Here is a 24651-nt window from a genome sequence, read left to right as displayed (position 1 = left end):
CATAAAACCAGAAGATATTTCAAAATTATTCACCTGTTTCTAGAGGCTGAATAGATCATGGGGAAGGGAAAGGCGGGGAAGCAGGCAACCAACAATGCTTCAAAAACGTATGAAAACCATGTTGAAGACAAGCCCTTTGGGTGCATGGCCAGGTGCCAGCAGGAACAGCAAGTTTTGGAAAGGTCTGCTCGTGTCCCTCTCCATCCCTGACAGACCCGTCTTCCCTCCTGCAGATTTTCCCTGTGCTAAGAAAGTTGACGTCGCTCATCTCAGCTGAGCCATGAGTTGTGCTCATCTGTGGGGAGAGAGGGAGGGCAGGACTGCCCGCTCAACTTTCCGGAGCAAACCCGCCGCCTCCCGCAGCGCCCGGTGCGCCGCTGCCCCGCGGAGCCGCCCGCGGCCGGGCCGGGCGGGGCGGGGCGGGGCGGGCCGCGGGGGACGGGCGGGGCGCGGGGCCGTCCCTCCCTCCGTCCGTCCGTCCGTCCGTCCCTCCCGCCCCGCCCCGCCCCGCCCGCCGCGGGCTCGGCGCCTCCCGCAGCCGCGGCCGCTGAGCGCGGCGGCCCCAGCCGCCACCCGCGGGTCCTGCGCGGCCGCCCGGAGCGGTGAGTCCCGGCGGGTCGGGGAGGGGGCAGGGGGCGGCTGGAGGAGGCGCGGGAGGGAAGGACGGCGGCGCTCGGAGGTGTCCCGCAGCGTGTGCCGCGGTTCGCGGCAGTGGGGGGCACATCCCTCGGGTTCCCATCCTTTGCACCTGCTCGTTCTTCTCTGCCCCCGTGACCGCCGTCTCTGGCGGGGCTCTCTGCCGGCATCCCCCCGGGAGCTCGCCCCGAGCCGAGGTACCAGGGAAGTTGGTCGGTGCCGCTCGCTGGAGCCGCTCCCCTTCATTCACCACCGGTCGCTGTGGTCCCCTGCGCCCGGGACAGGAGCTTCGGCTGCGGCTCGGTGCCGGCTCTCACCGACCCGAGAGGATGTGGCACCGGGGTCTGAAACACCAAGTGCCGTCCCTCTTGGTGTTTATCTGTACTCTGATATTTGCACAGTAGTTAAATGGCTCTTTGGGTTATTTTACTTTCTGGTGGTTGTTTAAAATCATGTCCTGTTGCAAAGGAGACAAAACCCCAGCTGTTCTGTCAGAAGGAGATCTGTGCTGTTATGTCATTTCATAATTGCCTCAGAATTGCAAATCATGGCCTTAGTCTGCCACTGGATCTATGCCAAAGGACTCTTACATCTATTAAGGATGGGTGGTTGTTTGGGTTATTTTCCTTTTTTTTTCCTTTTTTCTTTTTTTCCCTTTTTTCTCTTGTTTTTTCCCCTTTTTTTTTTCTTTTTTTTTTTTTCTTTTTATTTTCTTTTTTTTTCGGTCAAGAGTTGAGAATAATGGCTTTTTATTGGCATGGGCTCTACACATTAAGTTACTCCAGCCCATGTCTTTAAGTGAACACACGATGTAACTGTTCTAAGTAGTCAGTCTGATTCACAGAGTCAAGACATTAAATCTTGGCTAGTGACAATGAGAATTGTGTCCTGCTGAAAAGTATTCAACTGCACTTCTTTGCGTGAGCTGAAGCAGTTTCTCATTGTTACTTCAGAAGTTCCGATTCTGCCCAGAATGGCTGTTGCTTTTTGTGGGTAACAGACACATGGAAAATAGCAACCTTCCGGCTTCAAACTAAACAATCAGATTAATGACAGAGAAGGGCTCTACAGATCAGAGATGTAGTCACTTGCAGAGCCTTAATTTGTGCCAGCACTTGGTTTGTGATCACAGAGGCTAGATCTGCTCTACTCAACTATGCTCTGCAGTTCTACCACTCACCATGGTACCACTTGGAGGAAAAAGTGTGGTCCTGCCAGCTATTCCCTTTTCCAAAGACGCTTTGGGCAGCAGCAGCAGGAGGAAGTTGAGGCAGACTGCTGCCGTGGGGTAGAGAAGCTGGGCATGTCTGTGTCCCTCCGGGCAGGATCATTTCTAAGCTCTGCCATCAGGGCACATTAGAATACCAACTAAAACACCAATTTTGTCTGTCATTTCAAGGGCTGGGTTCTTCTGCATCCTTCCTTCCTATGGTGATGTTAAGTATTTCTCCATGCTGCAGTATGTATTTGCCAGCCCTTGGAAAAAAGACAGATCTTTCAGGGTCTGCCAGGCTGTGTGTGTCAACTGGCATATTACAGTACTATATTGTTCTTTAGATGCATAACTTCACTGGCCTCTTATGACCTAAAAAGCACACAGAAAATAAACAAGGGCATATTGTTCAGTGGGAAGGATGCAGAAAGTTCTTCTACGTTAGCTGCTAGTTAGGGAAACATGACTTTTAAGTGTTTCTCCTGATTGTCAGAAGAATGACATGGCACATGTGAGCTTGTTTTTTGCCAAGCAAGCTCTACTTGGAAGGTGAGGCATTTCTGAACTTCTTGGTCACCTTGGAACTAGTTACGAGTGCATAGCAAAGTCCTGCCCAAATCTTCTCCTCTAATTAATTTGGCTAGAGGCCATCCTAATTAACCTTGAGGGAGTTCAGGGGTGGGAGAGCTTGGTATGAAACAATTGTTCTCTTGTAATTTGCCGTTCACAATGTGTTGACCAAGCTACGAGCTACATCTCTGAAATCCTCTGGGTCTCTTGCTGAAGCCATTACACCAGTTTATTTGTTTTTTAACAGATGTTGTTTTCTAATCCTTGAGTGGAAGGGTTATCTTGCTTTCTGCAATCTTGTTATTGTGCTTTGTTACAAGGGCAAGTGGGCTTGTGTTTGCTGGGGAAACTTACTCACCAGTTCCAGCTGTGAAGGAAGGGGTTGGTCAGCCTTTCAGCAGTCCTGATGCGATTGTTAAGGTCTCAATGTGAACTGATGGCATCTTTTCACATCTACCTAGTAATAACCCTCAGTTCTTCTGGTACTGGCAGTGCCTGCAGGGAATGAAAAGCTGCAGGAGCCTCTTTGCCCAAGAGTATTACAGTTAGGATATTAATGGAATTTGTCAGCCATAACTTGGACCGTCTCAAATGGTGAGGCAAGGGAAAAAATCTGAGATAGTTGACAAAAGGAAAAAAAAGTTAAAGGCTGGGTTCTGCTTTTTGAAAATGCTCATAGCACCCTGCAAGTCACTAAGAGCGTGATGAAGGGGTGATAAATGAACTGCTGTTTCTGAAATTTCAGGATGGTCCATCTTTTCCCTTGTGATGATGATTGCTCACCTTGTTGGTCCAGGGGGCTTATCTGTGCTCAGGAAGTGGGTCACCCTTCGCTGGCCTGGTGTGTGGTGGACAGTCCTGCCCAGCACACGCAGTTCCTCAGCAGCACAGCATTGATCGTGTGTAGCCTTCTCAAGCATCTGTCTAGTTTTTTTCTATGCTAGTGCATAAAAATGCTACTTTGGCATTTATTTTCTGGTAGAGCGAGGGGTCAGGGGGAAATCCTGCTGAGACTACCAGTCGACACACGGATCCAAGAAAGAAAGATCAAAGGCGTCTGTAATACAGGAAGAAGCAGAGGGTCAGTCCGGAAGAGAGGGCATTTGATTATACGTACAAGGGTAATATAAAGGGGATAACACGCAGGAGAGGATGGTAGTGTCTGAAAATGAGTAAACAAACAGATGTGTAAGACTATGCTGAGAATTTATTTACTCCAGAAGACACAATCCTTACCTCTTTGAAAGAAGAGAAGACCACACCAACCTTGGAATACTTCTGCTCCCAGCCACATTTGTGAGCAGGAGAAAGTGTTTGTTTATGGATCCCTCCTCCGTGAGTCCTGGCCTGATGGGCTGGCCTGTCCTGCTGTGATTAGTAGGATGCTAATGTGTGTAATCCTTTTGATCACAGAGCCCAGACTCTATAAGTCATGTCGCTGTCACCTCAAAGAAGTTCAGCGATGTGATAGATCCCTTATTAAAAATTTTTGCTTTGACAGATTTAATACAGTTATTATTGAGATCCTTTTTTCCTTTTTTTTCTTTTGTCTTGGACAGATGGAGAGCTTTTCTATTAAAAAAATACAAAAAATAATAGTTATTCATGAAGTCCTAATGTGGGAGTAGCTTATTAGGACTTTGCCCATAGGTATTTTAGGTGGGATGATTAGCCCATAATATCTTGATTTTAAGATGTGAGCAACAAATGTGATTCCCTGTGCTTTGTTCTACCAGAATGAACTGCTCCATACAAAACTGTAAACAGCATGGAAACATTCATCTGAGTCCTAAAAAACATCCTCTTCCACAGTTCCTTTTTGGGAGGCAAAGAGTTGACTAATTACACTTTGTGTAATAAATGTACTATTTTGCTCTCCTGTTGTGACAGACAAAAGCTGTCACTTGAGGAAATACACCATATGCTGCCAATTGGTGTAAGGACTGATTATATCTGGAGCACAGAGTATCAGTGAGTGCTTTTTAACAATTGCTCCTTCTCTGAAAAAAAATCTGGGCCAATTTCAGTGGACTAATGTGCTGGTCTGTCATCAGTGAAAGCCGGCTGTTGACATTTTGAAAACCAGCTAATACAAACAGTGGTAATTGTGCATGCTTGGACATATCCTTTCTCCCTGTTACGCGTTTACATCTATTTGGATGCTTAAGAGCCTCAGCCCATCAGTGCTCAGTCAGGCCTGGATTGGTCCATGGCAAATTTAAGAATCAAACTTATTTCAGATACCAACTCCCATCCATGCATAGTTGGACATGTCTTTCAGCATTGTGTGAACCCAATACTCAAACACTCACGTTACTTTAAAAATAATCTCTCTCTCTACCATTCTTTCTTGGCAAATGTGAGAAAGCAGAGTCTGAAACCTCCTAAAAAAAGGCAGCACCTGAAGAGCAGCCATTACTCATTGAGATGTGCCCCAGGAGATGCTGTGCACTCTCTTTCATGCCATGGTGGGTTTGCAGATGCATCTGCACCGGTGAGATACAAGACAGGAATAACTACCTTCTGAGAGTTAAATAAACTCTTTAAGACTTGTTCCTCTCATCCTTCCCACTTCCTAATTTTATTGGAGACGCATTATATCATTAATTTGTTCTCTGGCACAGTTCCTCCAGGATTTCAGTGAGGTCTTTTTGCTCAAAGAATGCAAAGAGGATGTGAGCTGTAATTTTCACTGTCTGTGAATCTCTGTGTTAGAGAAAAAATGTGAACTCTCCTGCCCGCAGGTAATGAGAGTTGAACACAAAAATTCACATATTTCTTTTTAATTTCTTTGAGGTGAATGGGAGGGACTGGCCTGGGAAGACATACAGAACCAACATAAAGTTGGCTTATCTTCCAGCAACAACTTTGGCACGTCTTCCTCCTGTGTAGTCTGCAGAGATGATTATGCATGTAGCACTAGCGGCTTTGAAGCCTTCAGTACAGCGCGGGCTGTAACGGGAGCTTTCTGAAACTTTGCGTGGTGCATGTCCATGATCTGATCATGGACACCCCATTCTGGTACCTCCGCTCATCTGCTGCCTCTTCTCTGCTCAGGAGCCTTCAGCCTGTGGTGTGTGTTTTGTGTCTCAGCCTCCCTGTCCCTCCCCATCCCTGGAGGAGAAGCAAAGTTTCTTTTTCTACCCCTGTGCCAGACCTCCTCCCCCTTAGCAACCCTCTCACTCTTCCCTGCAATGCAGAGACGTCAGGAAAGGAGGGTGCAAGGAGAGTTGTAGCAGGGGGACTGGGGATAGAGGGGAAAGTCACATTGTATTTGAGGTGAGTTGGCTACACTGAGAGATTTGTAGGAAAGAGTTTTGATTTTCTTAGAAATGTGTGGGGCGTGCCAACAAAACAAGACATCTTTTGTGGGGAAGGTAGAGGAAGAATATTAAAAAGTTTAGTTTCCATCCCCAAATCTGAGGCAGGAGACAAGCATCGTGCTTCATCTGCATCACTTCTGATAGATGTTAATTCAGTCTATTCTTGAAAACCTGTATTGATTCACAGCCTGCCAGCATAAACAGTCGATAACTATCATTATGGCTAGACAGTTCCTTTTAATATCTAATCTAAATCACCCTTGCTGCCTCCTAAGTCAGTCCCTTTGGTTATCCACATCTGCAGGGAGTAGGACAAGATTATTGCAGCCTTTTAGCAGCCTGACATATTTAAAACTTGTTATAGTCTCTCATTCTCTCACCCACGTTCCTCCACGCTTTTCTCCCAACTAAACAAGCCCAGTTCTTGTACCCTCTTCTCTAGGGGTCACACTTTTTTATCATTCCTGTGAGCATCTTGCTTGAGGTAGGACACAAACTGGATATAGGGCTGAGAGGAGTAAAGAGCCTGATGTATGATGTTCCTCTTGATACATCTCCATGCTTATTCACCTGTGTCTACCAAGCCCTGCACTGTTCTTATCATGAAACCACAGAATTGTTAAACTTGGAAAAGGTCTCTAAGATCATTGAGTCAAATCATGTCATCCCTATTTGTGACTATAGCCCCAGAGACTCTTTTGCTGTACTGCTCCTTTTTGTTTTGCATGACATCCCTCTTCTTTAACATGTTTTTTTACACCTGCCTGTATTGAATCTCAATCATTCATTTAAGACTGGGTCTTTGATTTATTAAGATTTTATTCTAATTTTAATCCCTGAAAATGCTCACAGCATTCCCTAGAGATTTGTAATTGTAATCTTCCTCCTAATTTACAAGTCATTAATGGAAATACTGAGTAGAACAAGACCCCAGGCACAGCCCTTATGTGTCTTTTCAGGTTGATATTGAACTTGCTACTGTTCCTTGAGTACATATTTGAAGCATTTGTATGCCTGCCCACAGTAAATTATACCTCAGTTGTATTCACCTGGTTTGCATATAAGACTATCACATGCATTCATCAAGGCTTTCCTCATTCCAACGTGTGACTTCTGCTGATTTTTCCTCCCTAGTCACTATGCTCCCAGCTCCGTCAAAGAAGAAAATTAAATACATTAGGCTTAATTTGTTCTTGACAAGTCTGTATTTTCTGTTTTCTCATGACTTTATCATGTGGGAGTGGATGCAGCTGCAGTGCAAGGCGGCAAGCAGGGAGATGGAAATTCTTCTTGGATCGCACACTAGCTCCCTCCTGCTCCACGATAAACCAACACTTGTTACAAGTATTTACAAGGGAATTGAATAATAATTTGTCTGATTTAATATCAAAGCAAGGCTGTTTGGTCTATGATACCCCAGATCTGTCTCCTTCCCCTTTTGTTTGAAGTTAGATAATATGTTTGCCCTTCACTCATCCTTTGAGAATTTCTAGAAGATATTTACTCATGGCTAGGAGGCAGCCCTGACTAGTTCCCTACTCCTTCCTTACTCCTAGCCTATGCTTAATTAAGCCCCCCAAGTTGGATACATCCAAGTTGCATTAATGTTCTCCAATCTTTTTCCTGTGCACTAGACTATCTTTGCATTAAATAGCTAACATTTGATCATAGTGAATATTATTGTTGAAGGCTCTTCAAACACATTAATTTTATCTTTCCCAATGGAGTGTGTGTCTACAAGTCAGTGGATGTGGTGCTGGTTGTTTCCATAGCAGAAGGCAGGGGCATGGCATTCTGGGGTGGCTGCATGCACAGCACCACTGCAGCCTGCTGGTTACAGTCGCATCTGACTTTATTGTCCTGCAAAATATGAGATTAGCAAGGTAAAAACCTTATTTAATGTGCTTTTGATAGGCTGTTTTATATGTACTCATGCAAAGCCAGAGTGAGAAAACAGGAGCAATTAAAATGTCCAAAGCCTTAGATATTCTCCTGGGATATAGCTCAGGGTTATATTTAGACAGAGCAAGTAGCACCATCTAGTATTGAAACAACCATAAGAACCTGTTTTCCATTGCTCTAGTCTGTCAGGCTTTTATCACTTGATCTGAGACTTTCAGGTTGTGTCTCTCTCTCAGGCTAGGTTTATTTTAATATTGTCAGCTAAACCAATTCAACCATTTCCAAGAAAAATTAGAGGGGAGCAGAGAAGGAATGTTGTTTTGCCCACATTAGAAAGGGGAAAGAAAATAAATCTTTCAGCTTTTTGATTAAAAGCTGTGGTGCCATCATGTTCAAGAACAGATCTATGGTGACAAGGCTTGGAGACATCTGTGCATGTTCTTGGCAGATTCATCTCTGTTTTGAGTTACTCCATTTTCTGAAGACTTTTCTCCCCATCCATCAGCACACCCCAGCCTCTGGTGCTGAGCAGCCCACTGGTGACCCAGCCCTGTGCTCATGCCTTTGCTGCTCCAAGGCATGTGCCAGCAGAGCATGCCTGTGTAGCCCCGGCCCAGGGCTGTGCTGCTGGAGTGGGGTCATCCCTGTAATGACAGCTCCTGCTTCTTCCAGGTACAGGTGAGATGGGGTCTCAAACATGGGAACAGAGAGCAGGCACAGAGGTTCTTCTGCTGGAAGTGTAGACAGGACAATAGGTGTTCATCAGGAGGGGAAGGAAGAAGTTGGGGTGATGGATGCAAACTGAGCACTGGCCAGCAGAAGCTATGAGGAGTGCAGGAGGAAGGATGGACTGACTGCCACAGTGGTGGGCTGTGTGGGAAGAGTGGCTCAGCTGGTGGGACCAGGAGACAGGAGGGCAGAGAAGGGATCCTGGAGGAGAGGGGGAGGACAGCAAGAAGGATTGCTGAGTGTGGGAAGGGGGAAATGAAGGCACTGGGGTACATGGTGGTGAGGAGTTAACAGGGGTGGGGGGATATGGGGCTTCCTGGACAAAAGTGTTGGTGTTGGATTAGATGGACAGAGGGATGGAGGAAAGCACAGTACACAACTTACTGCAACCAGTTTTTTTGGCTCATGCCATGTCTTCATTGTGTGGACAGCTATTTGCCATACTTAGGTTCATGTGCAGAGGCACTAGGTTCTTGCAGCAGTTGCTTTGAATGTACCTAATTCACTTTTAAAGCTGAGTCCTTCAAAAAATCAGATTGTAAGCACTTCATACTGGGTGTCTAGAGTGAAAAGGGTTGTTTCACTTTAGTCTGTCTGCATAAATATTCTGTCTGGCACATGTCTGATATGAAATGAGAATAATGTCACTCAGATGTGAGTGAAGATAAGCTAGTTTAATGTGTGACCCATCTAGATAATACTCTTTGTAATTCAGATGCCTGTTAGTAACTGTATCTTCAGAGCAGTGTTTGAATAGCTGCTGTAGAGACAGCCCAGGAAGAACTGCCATCACCTAGCCTGCACACCAATTGAGGCCAGAGTCCTGCAGAATTCAGTAGCCTCAAGTCATGTAATTAGAGACTGCAGCAAATTGTGTGTCCATGCAGGGTGCCTTGATTTTGGCAATTCTTGATGTTGTGTGCTTCATTTTGCAGTATGAATCGTGTTCCTTTGATGTTTTATTTTCTTGAAAGTTGTACAAAATCATTTATATTGTTATAAATAGTTATACAGCAGTGGGAGGGCAAATCATGCTCAAGAAAGACTTCAGGGGTTGTATTCAGCCAGTTAAAGGGTTACCACCTTCCCCTACATTTCAAGTAGTGAAGGGCAGGAGAGATGTTACAGAGGGCAGCCAGGACCAAATCCTCTGTCACTGCTGGTCTCCCACCCAATATGTGGCTGCTGTGCCAGGACACACTCTGGAACTTGGGCTAAAGGAAGGAGCCTGCCAAGGGGCTGCTCAGAGCACCATGAAGGGAGCATTCAGTGTCAAGCAAGTCATTTCAGAGCACAGAGGTAAGACCTGCTTCTGCCATTGCTGCAAGTATTGGCATTCATCATCACTGATACTGGTCATCTTATGGTGGTGGTACTCCCCCAAAATAACAAGGCTTGGGAACCCCTGCCACTGAAAACAGCTACAGACAAAGGCAGATCATAGATAGCAAACAACTTGTTTCCCCCACTGAGAATGAGTTCCAGAAGCAGCTCAGAGGAAACTGGCACCAAATTTCTTCAGGGTGTTTTTCAGGAGTGCTTTGGGCTTTTCTTAGGCCGGGTGAGATCCATGCTCATGGAATGAGCACCCCAAGGTGAGGTGCTCTGATGACGTTTCCATCTGGTGATCCCATTGTGTTCCACTTGCCCAGGCTGTGGGTCTCCATTGTGTCTGCCTACATGGGGGCTGATGCTGATTTCCGCCGTTCACACTTGTTTCTTTGCATCTGAGAGTGCTGTTGAGAAGTTTCCAGAGAAAATCTTGGCCCCTGTTTCCAATGTAATGCAGAGCTGTACGGGCTGCCGGGGACAAGTCGGAAACACTGGCAAGATAGCAAGCATCCTCAGGAAGCAAACCCTATCAGAAAGCACTGATGTCATTGGCAAACAAAACAAATGAGGGCTGGAAAAACAAACTGTTTTGCAGCGTTGTTGATCTTCCCTCAAATTAGAAGCTCTACACAGCCTTTACTCTGCGGTCCAGACTGACAGATTATTTACATGGAGTGCTGCAGCAATGGTTTTATTACTCCTGCCAATCCAATTCCTTTGATTTTATTTTTTAGGTTTATTTATCTAAGAGAGGGTGGGGTGAGTGTCCCGGAACTCTAGCCAGATTCAGAAAGCTGGTCAGCATCCTTGCAGATGATGGGTGCTGACATGGTTGATGTCCTGCAAGCTTTGATCAGCCAGGACTTCTGGCTTCCTTGCCCCTGATCAGGTCCAGTGTAGGAGATGCTACTTCTCCATGACTTCTGCACAGCTCTTTGAGGCTGTGTCCTGACAATGTCCCAACTAGTGGCCACTTGCTACCACTGCTACTGGCTCCTTGGAGCTTGTACCATGAGCACGGAGCAGGATTCTCCCCCTTGGTTGTTCCCATTGCAGTGTTGCAATGGGCATAGTGATAGCATCCTTCTCCCAGATGGGCCTCCCCACCACACATAACACCATGGGGCATGGGGTTTCCCCTTCCACACATGGTGAGTTTGCAGAGCAGGAAGAGATGGTCATACCAGTTCCTCATGGCACACTTCCACTTGTTGGTCCTCACCACTGCTGCCAAAAGAAGGATCAGAGGAAACCCCATGGGCTGGAGGTTTCTCACCCACACACCTTTGCCTCTCTGATGGCTGCAGTGGGCGGCAGAGAGGGGGTTAAACTCTTCTCCAAACCAGTCCTCTAACAGCAGGAAAAGCACATTTCTTCCTTGCACCTGTGAGCGCTGATGGGCTTTCTGCAGTTTATGGTAGTCACATTGGATCTTCTGTTAGAAGCTGAACAGCTCTAGCAGCCAGCTGTTCCCTCTGCTCTGCTCATACCTGGCTTCTTGCACAGTCTGGGCAGGGGGTAGATGGAAAATCAGCTTTTTAGGTCAGCATTCAAAAATAACCCACAAAGCCTTCTCTTCCTTCCATGAGGGAAGGGTCCCACTCCTCCCTGCTTTCTGCCTGCTTGTACTTACTGCTGGCTCATCTATTCAGAGCTCTTATTGGGAATTTGGAGTTCTGTTCTAGCAGGGGCTAATATCATCAGCACAGAGCTTTATTTTTCTGTTTTTAAAGGGCGTGTAGTTTACGTGTGTGAAAAGGGAGGAGATTCATTAAGCTGTAGGGACAAACAGGTTTAGGTGTTCAGGAGGCTCTCAGGGTGGAAAGCCACTTTTGCAGTGTTCCAGGTTAAATTGTGGCTCTGCATAACACCTGTGCCTGCTTTTCTACACTGTGAGCTCTCCTTGGGCGAGTGCCATGGCCACTGTGGGCAGCGCAGCAGCAGTGGGAGGGTGCCTGGGTGCCTGGAGCTGTACACCAGGCTGGCCCAGAACAGCTGGTCAGACTGGCTTCACAGCTGGCACAGCATCCAGGAGTCAAGGTGGGACAGAAAATGGATGGGGCACGGGATAGACAAAAAGTGGCCATAATACATAGAGTGCTGCAGCACAGCAACTGGTTTATATAGCACGCCAACTCACCCACTTCTGTGTATATGTATCCTGAGAGATTTAGTACTAATAAACATGGAACAGCCATCTCAGTAGTTGCTCCATTTCAAGGAAATCCTTGTGAACAGTAATGAACAGACTTCTCCCTTTCTTCATGCCCAAGAAGAGTATTAGAGACCAGTGTATCAAATGCACTTTTGTGTCATGATCTTTGCAGAGACAGTCTCCTTTTAAGCAGCTGCCAGTGCAGGGCTCATGATCCTCAGGTGGACCTGCTACTACTAAGGACACACACTACTCACTAGATGTGTTAAATGAACTCTTCATGGAGGGAAAATAATCTTGTGGTTATATTTTACATAAATCTATTTCTGTGGATTTTACCTTTTTATCCACCTTTTAAAAATTTCTTTCTTTTGTTAACACAGTTCAAACAGGGAGGAGCGTATCAGAATGGGTCCATTGTTTTGTACAACCTTCAGAACAGAACATTACCTTCCACACATCTTATAACTCTGGAAGAATGGGTATTCTATAATTGCCATTATAAGCTGTGAGAGTGGTATAGACAATAGAGGTGGTTTTCAGGCAACTAATTCAGTTTGCTGGATCTTTGCTCTAGTCAGTTCAGAATTAAGGGCTGTCACTGGGGAAGAAAAATCTTGACCATCCTGTGTCTTGCAGATCCTTGAGATGCAATACACATGGGCATCACGTGTTGTTTACAGTCATGTTACACAACGGAAGTGTGCTGTAAAAGCAGCATACTTGAAATCTTAGGTTTTGTCTTATTCTGGCTGAGGATTGCAGCAGGCCAATGCAGGGAGAAAAGAAAGTAATCTGTAAAAAAGACTGTTTAGCTGGTGTATTGTATGTTATTACCTGGTTTTCTCTTGTGGTTGCATAATTCGTTTTTGTTCTTATGCATATTTTGTCCTTGTTCATGTGAACATTTTTTTAAATTGGAATATGCAGAGCTGTAGGGAGAGGCTTATTGCTCTGTAATCCACCCCCTCCTCCTGCAGCAACTTAAAACATAATACAGAGCACACCTCTCCATAACTGGAGAAAAAGAGTTGTCTAAGGAAATGCCTGTTCAAGCTGTAGGCTTACTTCCAGTGCAGAGTTTTTATTTTGAGGTCGCATTAGTGAAACCTGAAAGCTGCAATCACCAGTGAATTCTTGAGTGAAAGGGACTGAGTCAGCAGCAGCAGCACAGCATCTGCTGCTTGGCTGAGTGCAGGGAGGTGTATTGTCTAGGGAAGGACAGAACATGATTCATCAGCATCTGCATGCACTTTGCTTCATCTATTTTATTAAGAGGGTGAAAAACTGAGTAGAGGAGATGAGACTTCTAGCTTCAGGAGCCTACCAGCTGATCAAAGGTATCTTTTCTTGTCTAAAGTGGCCTTCTGATTGTTTTTGGTTATGTTTTGTAGTGATGGGTCCAGCTGGAAAGAGCTTTCTGATGGCACAGCTGTGAATGAAACCAGCACAACATGTTCAGTGTCGAAGACCTTCTGATTTCTCATGGATACAAATTGTCAAAAAATCCCCCTGTTTCATACGAGAACAGGTATGATGGATACCGACATGAAGCCACAGGGAACAGATCTGCTCAGAGAACAGCACTGAATGGGATTGAAGCAGAATCCAGAGCTGGGGCCTACAGCAAGAAACCTCTGGTGAAAACCAGCTCAAGCAGCACTGAAAGCAGCCATGGGAGCCAAGGGAGGCAAGCAGGTCCTGGTTACCACCATGACCTTCAGGGTTTGTCCACTTTTCATACTTCAGAAGGGGGGTAAGTTTCAGCATCATGCCATGGCTTTGCTTTCTCTTTCTTTTGGTCTTAACAGATAACTAATCATGACTCTAACCCTTAACACCATCTTCCTGTTATCCTTTCCTGCTCCCATCCTAGTAACCATTTCCACTGGATGTCCACATCAAGTGACACATCCATTCACCTTCTGCTAGAGAAAGGCCTTTGGGAATACTGGGATAATGGGAAATGGCTGAGTGTGGGAAAATATGTTTTACTAATGTGGTCTGTGTGAGGAGGGCCTTTCTGATGGACTTAGGAAAGCTTAGTTCTAGCACAGGGGAAAAAAAATGGGGAAAAGGTCTTCCTTTTCAATTCAGTTTTAAAATTGCAGCCAGCTTCTTCTGCCACTTACACACCCAGATTTTACTATGGATTCAGCCACATGCAGCTCTTGGTGGGTTTTCCTACATTCGTTGAAGACTTGCTTGTTCTCCTAAGGCTGCTCTTGTGGAGTAAACATGAGAAGGTGCCTGTGCACTTATTTTTTGAAACAGCTCCAAGCCAGTGGAAACTCTTGTTGTCACTCCAGAAAAGGTGCTTGTACAACCGTGGCTTGCTCCACACCGAGTACGTGCGCAGCGGGGCTGGGCAGGAAGAGCTGTGTGTACACACCGACGCTCGGCCATTGTTCTGCAGCTATTTGAGTGCTGCAGATGAACAAAGGAAAGGGGCTCGAGCAGGACTGGAAGCCAGCCCAAGTATGACGATGGTTTACAAGGAAAAGCCCCTTCCTCCTGCCCAGTGGGCTTGAAACTGAAAGCATGGCAAAACGTTGTCACCTTGGGAGCTTGTCCTCTTACAGAGACCTTCAGTAACATGTGGCAAAGCCATGTGTCCCCTTACCCCTGGGCTCATCTGCTCTTTCCCTTCATATCTTTTCCCCTTTCAAGTCTGTTTGCCTGGAGCAGGAATGGCTGCTGGTTGCCAGTTAGGATAATGGGCAGAAAGAGATGTGAGCCCTCTAAAGCAGTCATAGGACAGCAAGTCCTGGTGAAGGTCTCCAGGTGGAACCATCCATTCTAGAGAAGGAAGGACAGAACACAGATGTAAGGGTAATTGGGAGGATCCTTTCTGGTGTGTTTTGGATGAAGTAAACTGGACAACAAAAAAAGTGAGGAAAGATACTGAAAAAGAATGAAAGGGAAAAAGATTTTGAAGCAGGGGAAGAGTGTGCAGTGGCGCTGAAGCTGATGCTCAGTTTAGTGTGGAGAAATACTGTTGTGAAGAAGATCTGGCTGTGCAAGGCTGGAAGCTACCACAGCACTGCTGCTCCTGCACCCTGTTAGTCAGAGCCTGTGTGGATGCACAGGGGTTTGGGCGGGCTGATGCCTCCCTGCCTCCCATTCCTCTGGATGCATCTGCAGGGGCTCACACATCTGCCCCACATCTTGGATATGGCAGAGATATCTGTAATTGCTGGCCTTGGCTAAATACAAATAATGCTTTCTATCAGTTTAAATATCTCTAAATGCGAGGGGTGGGACCTGCCAGTCTACAGCATAGTTAAATATTAATCCTGGTTTTATAAGTGGCTTTTCCACATAAAATAGGGAACACAGCCCTGGAAATGGCTTTGTCACAGTTTCATAAAAATAGAAATATTTTCTTGCTATTACTGTTACATCAAACTCTGATTCCCAGTGAGCCTCCTGGAGCTCTCACAAGGCACTAGCAGCTGGAAAAACCTTTGTATCATCCCTTCCTTGCCATGCCTGGGAGTATGGAGTGCCTCCGGGGTAGAGTGTGACACAGCTGTGGCTGGGCTGGTCTGGGAAGGGAGCAGGGAGCTCTCCAGGCTGGATCCGGGGAAGCCGCAGCACTGCAGCGCCTCGAGTCATCTCCTGAGCCCCTCTAGATGCACTCCCCAGTCACAAGGCTGCCGTGTCGTGTGAGTGCTCTACAGCTGCAGAGAAGATACCTGTGGTGGCCCAGTTGGGCGTGCTCAGGCCTGTGACAGGTGGGCCATGGTGAACTCCAGACGTTTTGATATCACTGCTTGGTTTCTGGACTGCTATGGGAAATCAGCTTCTGGTTCCCAGGCTGGGAAAGAACTGCACACTGCAGAGACCTGGGGACAATTTGGGCCCAAAGAGAAGATGACCACCCAGCAAGATAACTCTCTGGGCATTGCAGGCTTCCTGACACCATTTCCTGGTGCTCCTTTCCCAGTTAGCACAGAGCAGGAGAGGGCCTGAACAGGCCATGTGTGTCCTTCACAGATGGTGACAGTTCCACAGCAACTCTGAGCATGGCTTAAGCTCCTTGTCCAGGGAATTATCTACACCATACTCTTGTTTACACCACTGATGTAGAACTAATCATCTCCCATACACCATGGAAATGGGTGATGTTGTCAGCCTCGTGGCTGCCTTTGCAAGCAGGTTTGCAGGGCTTGTGGTGTTTTGTGAAGGCAGGAGATGATGCTGTTTTCTCTGCTCGTTAAGGTTGTTCTGCTAATCAAACCTTGCTGAGGAAGGTAGAGGCTTCATAGCCACTGCTCCTGCTGCTTGTGAGGGGAGAGTGATGCCCTGGTGGAATGGGGAAGTGGTGTTTGGCTCCATCCTGTTGTTCTTCAGGCAAAGTGTGAGGGAGCAGATGGTGGGAGGGCTGTCCTGGCTGTCCTTGCTTAACTGAGCATTCAGAGGCCACACAGTAAAGGTTTGGAAGAGGAGACAAATCAAAGAAAATGGGAAAGCTGATCCTGTGTGTATATAGATGAGGATTCTCTCTTCCCAGGAGAACTCCCTCCTGATTCTGTTCTAAGTAGAGAGAAGAGGCACTTTGCTTAGTTGTTTGTGTGGGAGGAACTATGTTAGTAACTAGCAAATTTAGCGATAAATAGATATCATTATTAATGAGATCACCTGCTGGAACAATTAGAAAAGTATACTGGTGTTTTCCAATGCTGGCTCTCAGAGGAGTGTATGTGAGGATAAGATCTCAAAATAGAACAGAAGCTGCCAGTGTCCAGAACAGCCCTCTGAAAATTTTTTCCACCTTGCTGGCTTTCTTAACAGTGCTGTTTGTGGGGCACAAAGTCTGCACCAGTGCCTACAGCTCATGCAGGATGAGCTACTGAGTGCCCAACACCTTCCACTTGCATGCTGGCAGCCAGCAACAGGGACAGACATTGCCTACATAGCCCTGCAGTGGCCTAATTCTGCAGGGTTTGGACTTCGATGCCTGTGCCACGCTCCTTCACTTTTGGCCCCATTATCTGCATCATGCAAGGTCCTGCTGGTCCAGGGTCACCCTAGGGCAAAAGGGCAGCTTCAACCCACGGCTCTGAGCAAGACAGCTCAGTGAAATGTGGTCATACAGCCAGTGCAGGGTAGAATGATGGCCTCATTTCTCGTAAAGGCCTAAAATTCACAGAAAGCTAGAAATAGTTTTGGGGGTTTTAAGCCATTTTAATTAAACTAACTTTATATAGAATCAATTCAAAGCACTTTATGAAAGCAAATGTGATACTTGTTAGAAGCAGGCCTATTAGAAAAGAGTTCCTAATGTTAAAATCCACCTCCTTGATCCCTTGGGACCACTCTGTCCCTGGAACTTAAATCTCCACAGTTGGTCCCATGGGACTGCTCCATCCTCCTTGGCTCCATCCTCCTCCCCAGCTGTCAGGCACGCGGAAGCTGCTGTGTCCAGGTGTGCATTTCTTTGTGCATCAGCACCAGCACATCCTGGAGAGACACAGAATTGTGTAGTGGCAGAGTCAGAGATGAGCTGCTGCACAGAGGGGCTGTGAAGTCTTCTCTTTGATGGTATGTCATGAGCACAGAAGACTGCACCATGACTGGTACTCATCATTCAGAGATCTAGCACTGCTGAGGCTGCAGTGAAACATTTTAAACTTGGAGTGGCTCTTGGAAGTTTCCCCTTCCACCACTTCATTGACTGCAAGACCCAGAAGTGCCACATGCCCCGGAGGGAGGCGCTTTCTGCTGCAGCTGTGGCCACAAGCAGTGTGGTGGTGCTGTGCTCCCCCACTGCCTCCTGCCTGCCTGCATGCACGTGTGCAGGACTTCTCTCCATCACTGAGAGCAGAGGAGACTTCAGGATGGAGCTGCACTGGAGGGTCCTTGGAGCATCCTCTTCCCACCGCACAGTGCAGTGTCATCTTCAGAAGTTTACAGGGTCCCTAATAGAGGCTGGCTGTGTAACCACTTCTAGTGCCTTAGCCAGGACTTAGAGAGACAGATACTGTCTGTCCTATGAGTAGATCTTAGAAAGGATCAGGTTTAAAATGCTCTAAATACCTCCTTCTAAATGTCTTTTTTACTGTCTTGTGGCAGTGATGACATAGCACAGGTTATAAGGTGGTTTGTATCATGTTCTGAAGTTCATGACTGGAGCCTAGTTATTAACTTTTAAAAATAAATTTAATCTTTTAAACAGCTTTTAATAAATAGAGGAGCTTTCTCTCTGTTGAAAAGGATTTTGGGTTACTTTGTGGAGTTTTTTTTAATGGTGAATTAAACTTTGCAACATCACAGGAAATTTAAAAATCAGAATTTTTAGGTGCTTTTCTAAGAGATGCTACCACTTAAGCAGGAATCATCTAAAAGAAGTCTGATGGCCTGTGCTGAGCAAGATGTCAAACTAAATAATTGTAATGGTCTCTTCAGATCTTGGAATCTACGACTGTACTTCCTGCAATTTCTGTAGACCCTTTTACAATGATGGATAAAATCAATCAAAAAAAGCAACCCATTCATTTTCTCCTCGCTCTTGTTGGACCCTGTTTCTCACTTCATTTTGTAAACACAGATACAAATGGTGCCACAGCAGTATGGGGATGAGATGAAAAGGTAGAAGACAGCATTTGTTCAGCTGTGTGTTTCCACGTGGAAGTGTTGGTTGTTACTACAATCAGCTTCTGATATAGGAAGTGTCCTGTTATATTTCATTGATTTATGGAGATGTCTGTTCCTTCTTGGGGTTCAGCAATCAAACTGTATTTCATGCTTCAGAGGCAGAACATTTTGTTCAGAAGTTCAATCTTAATCTAATTGAATTAATATGAACAAGATGCTCCTTATCCCAGTTTGGTTTTTAAACTTTTAGATTCATAGGATGAAAATAATATTCATAAAGAAAATTGCTGTGGATCTGCATGGCTTAATTTTCATTCTGAATTTTGACTTGTATTATGTCTTTACAAACTCTTATTTAAATAGATCATTGTTTTTAGTAAAAAAGAGGCAGATGACACTGTTTATATACCTTGGGGTGGAGGGAAGAGGAAGAAATTCTTGGGTTCTATCTACATACTTGTCCTATTTCTGTCAATTTTGATTTTTCTTTCCAGTCTTAGGCTGGTGGCAGCCACATAGTGTAAAGGCAGTTATATTGTTGGACACCTTAGGTACAAGAATAGCAGAATGCAATTCAAGTAGAAAATTAATTATTTATATAGAAGAGTACCAATTTTGTTCTGCAGAAATATATAAAACAGTTTACACTCTGTTCAGAACAGACAATGAACCTATTATGTTCATGTAAATCTGTGTTCTGAATTTCTAATCCACAATGTCTAATGTCTTTCATATTTCACTGATAGATTCTTTTATTTAAGAATTTTATACTTCTTTTGAAGTATTTTACATTTTAAATATTGGTTCCGTCTTATTCAGAACTGTGTTGATACATCACCATTGTTGTGACATGTGTCATTTAATCCAAAGCACCCAGAAGAAATTGGTTCCCTCAGAAAGATGAACAAGAATCAATTCAGGAACTGACATGTTTAATTTCAGCACTTTTACCAGAATGCAAATCATGTTTCTTACAGACTATATCTTATGAAATCTTATGATACAGACACCTACCTGTTCTCCCTACCTCTGCTTCTATTAAACTTGAATACCACAGTAGTCTCCTTGACATCTATAGATTTTGATTTAGCAGGATACAGAAGAAATTTAAGACAGTCACTTCTGGTTTTAGAATGGCATCTTAGAATCAGAGGCTGGTCTGGGTTGGAAGGGACCTTCAAGATCATCTAGTTCCAAGCCCCCTACTGTGAGCAGGGAATTTTCTAATGTCCATCAAGGAGGGCTGTGCATGTTTGCACAGCAGGTAACTGTGTGCATTTGTCTCTCTTTCTAACATCTTTGCATAGCTAACAACTTGTCAGAAGAGCTTCTTTCCCTTCCTTTACCCATGTTATTTGACTGACTTTTAAATCCTCTCATTAAAATTATCATCTGGTTGCAAATAGATTACACAAAACCCCATTGGCATAACTCTTCATTTGACCTCCTAATGGCTTTACCCATGGTAGAAAGAACAGACACCTATGCACACTGCCTCTGACACTGGTTTTTTTTCCAGGGTTTATGACAGGCCTCATTTAGCATGGTCTTCCCAGCCCAAGACTGATAAAGATCTCGCTTACTGGAGAAGACGAGGACAGGACTTCAGTGTGCTACTGGGCTATTCCCAGAAGGCCAGTGTGGAGATGAAAGGCCTGGCTGCAGCCCCAGGGGCACCCCGGCACCCCAAGGAGAATCAGCTGAAGGCGGGGACAGATGCAGGGTATGTCAGAAGAAGCGGCTTTCAGGAAAGCTGTGAAGTGCCCAGCGAATGCAAATGGCAAAGTCTGGAAGTAGAGAGCTGGAACCAGCCAAAAAGAGTAGGGAGGCAAATGTCCGAGGGTGACAGGGAGAAGCTGCTTCAAGAGCTGTATTCGCTGACCCTGGGAGACAATGCACTCAGCACCCACAGCAGGGGGAAATCGCAGTCCTTGCCAAGGGTCCTTTCACCTGAGAGCATGAGGTGCGTGGAAATTCCCTCCCTGACCAACAGTAACAACTCGCTCAGCATCACTAAAACCCCCTCCTATCCCCCAAACAGACTGAGTGTGGAACCAGCCAAGCACCATGGAACAGGAGGCAATTTCCTTCCCCTGGTGAAGCCCAAGTATGGGAGACCTCTCAAGCCTCCATCCTATGAACTGCAGCGGCAGACTAGGGCACCTGCAGAAACCGTGGGTTTCCAGGACCACTACCAGAAAGAGGAACCTATCTCCTACTTAGCCAAAGTCAATGAGCCAAGGCAAGATGCTGGCATTCCAGAATCTGGTTTGGAACCCCCAGTGTACGTACCTCCTCCTTCTTACAAATCCCCACCTCACCAACACGTGACCCCACATTCCCCCAGTGAAGTGCCTAACACCAACACGTGCGCCAGCAGTGATCCACAGGGTCCTGCAGTGCGGGTTGTCCCCTGCCAACGACCAGCAATGAGTACTTTTGAAGTGGGGGGTGACCCTTGCAAAGACAACCATATTCCTTATGGGAAGCAAAGCCATGCTAGGCGCCCTGCTGACCACCTGCGTTCCGTTCAGTATATTCCCTTTGATGATCCTCGGATACGACATATTAAAATTGCACCACTGGAAGGTCTGCAGGGCAACTCTAACCACACTGAAAATGCATGTAGTCCCAGTTCTGGTGCTTTGCAAGAGAGAAATCTTGAAGTACAGTACAACAGTGCCTTTGTGGATGCATCAAAATTGTCCAGTTCTGCAAAGGGAGAAAGAACTTCCGACAGCTCCACCCATAGCAACAGATGGTTGGCACCATCCATCCGAGATCAGGAAAACTGTGCCTTGCCGGACCAAAGAGACAATTGTAGAGCAACTAATCACAGCCCCTGCAATGAAGCCAGCACAGAGTACACGAAAGGCAAACTTTCTGTAAGAAATTCACATATGGACAACACCTGTGAGACTGTTACAAAAGTGAAAAAGTTTGAACCTGGAACTGGGATGCAGAGCAAAAAGAGTTCAAAGAAAAAAATGAATGAAACTATATTTTGTTTGGTCTCCATCCCAGTTAAATCAGAATCCAATCTGCCAGATACAGATAGGAACAACAACATAACTCACAGCCCTGATAAGAATAGGTTTGATAACAATGGGGCTTTGCAAGAACAAAGTCTCTTAAGTATGTCTTCAACAGACTTGGAGTTACAAGCGCTTACAGGAAGCATGACCAATAAAAATGAGTTACAAAAACAAGAGCTGTGGAGACCAGAAGAGTTCAAACAAATGAATGACCTCAGATTTATTCAGCCTACAAAACACAGAGAGCTCAAATATTCTGGCTCCTGGCCAGGTGATCAGTACAAAGACCAGCAGACACAGACCAGTTTCTCTGAAGAACCCGAGAGCCCACAATTTTTCCATGGTACAAAGCCTGGGAAGCCTGACAGTAGCAAACCGCTATCTCCAAAGCTCCCTGGATGTTCAGCATCCACAGTGGGGGCAAAACAGACAGGGTCACCTTCTGACGAGAGAGGCTTCAGGCAGAGCAGTTACAGTATGAAGGGCCAGACTCACCTCAGCCAGTCAAGCAACAGTGCATTTTCCAGGACTGCTGCCTCAGTCCTTCAGTCTCCCTCCCCAAAAGCCCACCAGAGCCAGCCTGTGCCTGTCCAAGAGAGGGAAAATGGCCTTCTTTCCAAGGGAGATGTAGTTAAGGGAGAACCAGGTGCTCCCTGCAACAGTACAGAACCATTTGGGCAGTTCCTGTTGAAACCTGTAAGTCGCCGTCCCTGGGATGCAATAAGTGAGCTAGAAAGTTTTAACAAGGAGCTGCAAGGGCAGGAGGAGAGCACAAGCAGTGAAGAAGATTTGGAAAGTGCTGCAGCTCCTCTGCAGGCAGGTGCCTTTATGCAGAGGAGGGAGTCCAGAAATGAGAAATCAAGCCAGGAGCCAAAACATGGTGGGAAGTCAGAAATGGTTGTGCCAGAGGTGCCGGTATTTAGGTCAGGAAGGGTTAAAAGTAAGTCTGAAAGTTGGAGCATGGGGACAGAAGGGACAGAACATGGTAGTGAGCCAAGATATGTTGGCTTTCAAGGCTTCTCAAAGCCAGGAGGGAGCAGTAAAGGAGTCAGGCCAGCAGATGGAAGTCTGATAACAGAAATGGGGATGGGGGAACCCAAGAGCAGAACAAGCAAACAGCCAGTTCATGAGCACCCTGTCAAAAGAGCTTTGTCCAGTAGCTCAAGTAGTTCATGTCACAGTAATCCTTTCAATAACCCAGTCTTGCAGGAGATGAGTGAAGACCAAAATTACCTAGAGTTTGTTAAACTAAGCAAAGGTGCAACTCCCACAAATGATAGGGTATTAGAGAGAGGGTCAGTAGTACGCTTGTCACTAACAAAGAGGAACCAGAGGTGCTCTGAGCCAGATTTGAGGTCAGTGGGACTTGATGTGGCCCCAGAACCTGGTGCTAACAACTCTGATCACTCTTCGGATGCAAATGCAGTGGAAATCCCTGTGAATGAGTCATTGCAGGCAAGAGCTGCAAGAATTTTAGGTATAGATATAGCAGTGGAGTCTCTCCTTCCAGATGACCATGTTGGGGCCCACCCAGGCACTAGTCCTTCAAACAGTGCTCAGGACTTTGAGTCATCAATGATAGGGAGCGCAGTAAGTAACAAAGAAGGAAAAAAAGAAGATTCTTATGAAGGCAGACGAAAGTGTGGCTGGACAGAGAGTGCTCTCTTTGTCAGAGCAGGAGGGCGATCTTTATACCCTCTTGAATGCCAGGCCACTCTCCAGGAAGCCAGCACTAAACCACTGGTAACTGAGCAAGTTCTTGAACAACCTGTGAGTCCCAGCCAAGGTGAGGACCAAAACTTGGTTTGCAAGTCAGCTGCTTATCAGCATTCAGAAAAGAGAGTGAGGAGCACCTCGAAAGTGATAGAGACACTCCAAGGCAAGCTCACGTCTCCACCCAGCCGGACTGCCATGGATCGCTTGGTGCGGATGAAAGAAGTTGACTCTGTGTCACGGATGAGACGTCTGAGCATTAAGAGCGCAGACTCGGGAGAGGAGGTGGATGAGGAGAAGCTGTCGAAGGTATCAGAGGAGAGAGGAAGCAAACTGACAAGCTCAGGGGCTGTTTCCAAGCGTGTTATCTCTCTCAGTGAAAATGGATGTTTAGCTGGAATGGACAAGAAGAAGATCGACAGAGATTTTTCATTAGGTAAGACCCTGTTATGGGAGATCCAGATGGGTACTCGTTTCTTATGTAATGGGCATGATCAGTTTGCTTATGCCCACGTAATGCTCTCAAATAGTAACAGGCTGTAGGTGGTACTATCCTCATCTGGGAGCCACCCACTTTGCTCTCCTTGTGGAAAAGATGAATGTTCTCTGGTCCCATTTTAGGAATTGTTGCTGTAAAGCTCACTTGTGATACAGAAATTCATTCACAGAGACTGGAGTGCTCCCTAAGGTCTTATCTCTGTCTAATTGTTTCAGGGAATGGCCAGGCTAAAACAGTGGAGTTCAAAGACAGTCACTCTAATGCCAGTATTTGGGAACATGTGGTGATTTAATCATAGCTGTTCCTTGAATGCCAGTTTTTTTTCCTTCTCTAATACTTAAGTAGACACATGCTATATCATAGTTCAGAAGAAACTAAAAATAAAAATCTGATGTTCTTCTCTGAAGCCTCTGGGAAATGGCTGCATATAGGGGCCTGGAAATTCTCTCTCTCATATGAATATTTTCCAGATCAGATGTTGAGAATGACTATTAACCCCAGGACAAATGGAAAGTTGACTTTTTCAGTGAACACAGTTTTTTCTTTTTTTTTTTTTGCTATTTTTTTGGTGTTTCTGATCTCTCTAAAACATATAAACTTGTGTAGTCCATATGCATCCCCAAAGTAACATGAGCTGTTCCCTCTCTAAAACAGTTTTCATTTAGCATTTTGTTTAACAACTGAAAATGAGTTGTTGCTCTAGACCTGTGTAAAGGGATAAATCTCCCAAGCCACCTGCTTAGTCCATTAAATAAATTGGAGTGAGCAAACATACAGTGTGAAAGTTGTTAAATTAGTATTAATCTCCTCCTTCCTTTTTCCATCCTTTCTGTTACAGTTGACACTTTGCTTTGAAATCTGCACAGGTTATTAATTTAACCTTATTGATAAAAATCTATTCACGGTTTTCCAGTACAGAGGGGCTGAAATTAAATGAGGTATTC

The 24651-nt window shown here is 45.6% G+C and overlaps 1 protein-coding gene across 2 annotated transcripts in view; it reads left to right on the top strand.

The window, feature by feature from the left end:
* Window positions 1–553: 553 nt before the first annotated feature.
* JCAD (junctional cadherin 5 associated) overlaps window positions 554–24651 on the top strand; it is a 28971-nt gene continuing 4873 nt past the window's right edge. The window contains exons 1-4 of one of the 2 annotated variants that reach the window (XM_053986728.1): window positions 554–602; window positions 13255–13616; window positions 19980–20423; window positions 20502–23644. In XM_053986728.1, coding sequence (XP_053842703.1) covers window positions 13315–13616; window positions 19980–20423; window positions 20502–23644 — 3889 coding nt within the window. In that variant the 5' untranslated portion in view covers window positions 554–602; window positions 13255–13314. Of the gene's footprint in view, window positions 603–13254; window positions 13617–19979; window positions 23645–24651 lie in introns of both variants that reach the window. The other variant, XM_053986719.1, reaches the window with a different exon arrangement.

The sequence above is a fragment of the Vidua macroura genome, chromosome 1 (genome assembly GCF_024509145.1).
Source record: "Vidua macroura isolate BioBank_ID:100142 chromosome 1, ASM2450914v1, whole genome shotgun sequence".
NCBI lineage: Eukaryota > Metazoa > Chordata > Aves > Passeriformes > Viduidae > Vidua > Vidua macroura.
This window is presented reverse-complemented; position numbering and strand designations above follow the sequence as displayed.